We start from the raw sequence: 1,571 nt of genomic DNA on the forward strand, positions 1-1,571 counted from the left end.
TGTGTGCGTGTGTGTGTGTGTGTGTGTGTGTGTGTGTGTGTGTGTGTGTGTGTGTGACACAGAGATTATGGATCGACAGTAAATCAGTATAATGCAAATATCTGAGCCGTTTTAAAAATGGCGGTCGCTGTACCCCCCCAATTGATTTGATCGCCGCTCATGCCTCCAGATGTTAGACACGTCCTGAATGAGTGCGAGCACGGCTGGAGGAGGAACATTACAAACTGACTCTCTCACTTCTTCTTCGGCTGCTTTAATCGGGTTTCATTTCTCCCCTCGGGAGGACGAAGGGTCGTGTCTTTATCCCCGGACTCTCTGAGAGCAGCTTTGCATGACTCCCAGTCCAAAATAATCCTTCTTTTTCTCACGCTGAGCCTGATCATCTGACTGAAACAAGCTGCTCTAGCTCCTCCCCCTTTAACACAGCTTCCTTCTGATTTCTGTGACATCATCCAGACCCAAGCGTGTAAACAACACACTGAGCTCGCTGTTAGAAGCACAGGAACAGATATCAGAGCAGGACTCGTCTCTCGGTGATCCTGCGTGCGTCCTAATGGCTCCTCCTCTCCTCTACAGAGAACGACAGGCCGAGCCCTCAGGTGTCAGAGGTCATTGACTACAACGTGCCTCTCACCACCACCTACATGAAGCAGATGAAGCTGCAGAGCATCAGCAGCACTAAGGTACGTGACAGTGGTGTGTTTGCGTGCGTGAGAGGAGACGTTACAGAGGAAGTCCGGGAGGTCGAGCGCCCATCCCTCCGCAGGAACACTCCTCCCGTCTGCACGATCTCACGCCTCATCTCTTCTCTGGCCGTTCTGGTTTTTTCAGGTTACATCACATCCTGTGGCTCTGTCAGCTTCCTGTCTGTCTGCGTCACGCCGTCTCTTCTCTTATTTCCCCTCCGCATGTCGACCTTTACACCTGCCTTTGAAGCTGCTGTAGAAACGGAGACTTTTTCACATGGTTAAACAAACCCCGCCTCTAACTGTAGGTGTGTTGCTGGGTGACCTGGAAGACGTTGAATGGTTAATGGTCACTTTGGTTTGAACGTTTTGGGAACGGAGTTCTGCAGCGGTCCAGACTAATTCCAGTCATTCACCTCCTGATCATATTTCAGCGTAGAGTCGATAATTGGATTCGACTGAATGATGACGTCCACAGTCAGGAAACATAACAGGGCGGAGCTCCATCATCAGCTTCACCCTCAGCTGGTGGGGGCTGCGACTGCTTCATTCTACATTGTTCCAACACCTCTATCAATACCACACACTCGCTGACAGTCATATAGCTCACGTGTGTGTGTGTGTGTGTGTGTGTGTGTGTGTGTGTGTGTGTGTGTGTGTGTGTGTGTGTGTGTGTGTGTGTGTGTGTGTTAGATAAGGGGAATCGAGGGCTGAGCCCTTTTCAATTAAGCGTCGGGTTAATTATCTGAGGAGACAGAAACACACATTCAAGTGCTGATTTACTTTGGTATGCCAGTACATCCACACACACACGCGCACACACACACAACTGAAACGCTCTCACACACACACACAACTGAAATTTTAGCTCTCACACACACACAC

At 49.9% G+C, this 1,571-nt stretch overlaps 1 protein-coding gene across 1 annotated transcript in view; it reads left to right on the forward strand.

Annotated features, from left to right (window-relative positions):
- LOC102206659 (nucleolar protein 4-like) overlaps window positions 1-1,571 on the forward strand; it is a 101,972-nt gene that overhangs the window by 27,714 nt on the left and 72,687 nt on the right. The window contains exon 4 of the mRNA XM_005752137.2: window positions 577-683. Coding sequence (XP_005752194.1) covers window positions 577-683 — 107 coding nt within the window. The remainder of the gene's footprint in view (window positions 1-576; window positions 684-1,571) is intronic.

Source organism: Pundamilia nyererei, unplaced genomic scaffold, assembly GCF_000239375.1.
Source record: "Pundamilia nyererei isolate P.nyererei 1_Seehausen unplaced genomic scaffold, PunNye1.0 scaffold00346, whole genome shotgun sequence".
NCBI lineage: Eukaryota > Metazoa > Chordata > Actinopteri > Cichliformes > Cichlidae > Pundamilia > Pundamilia nyererei.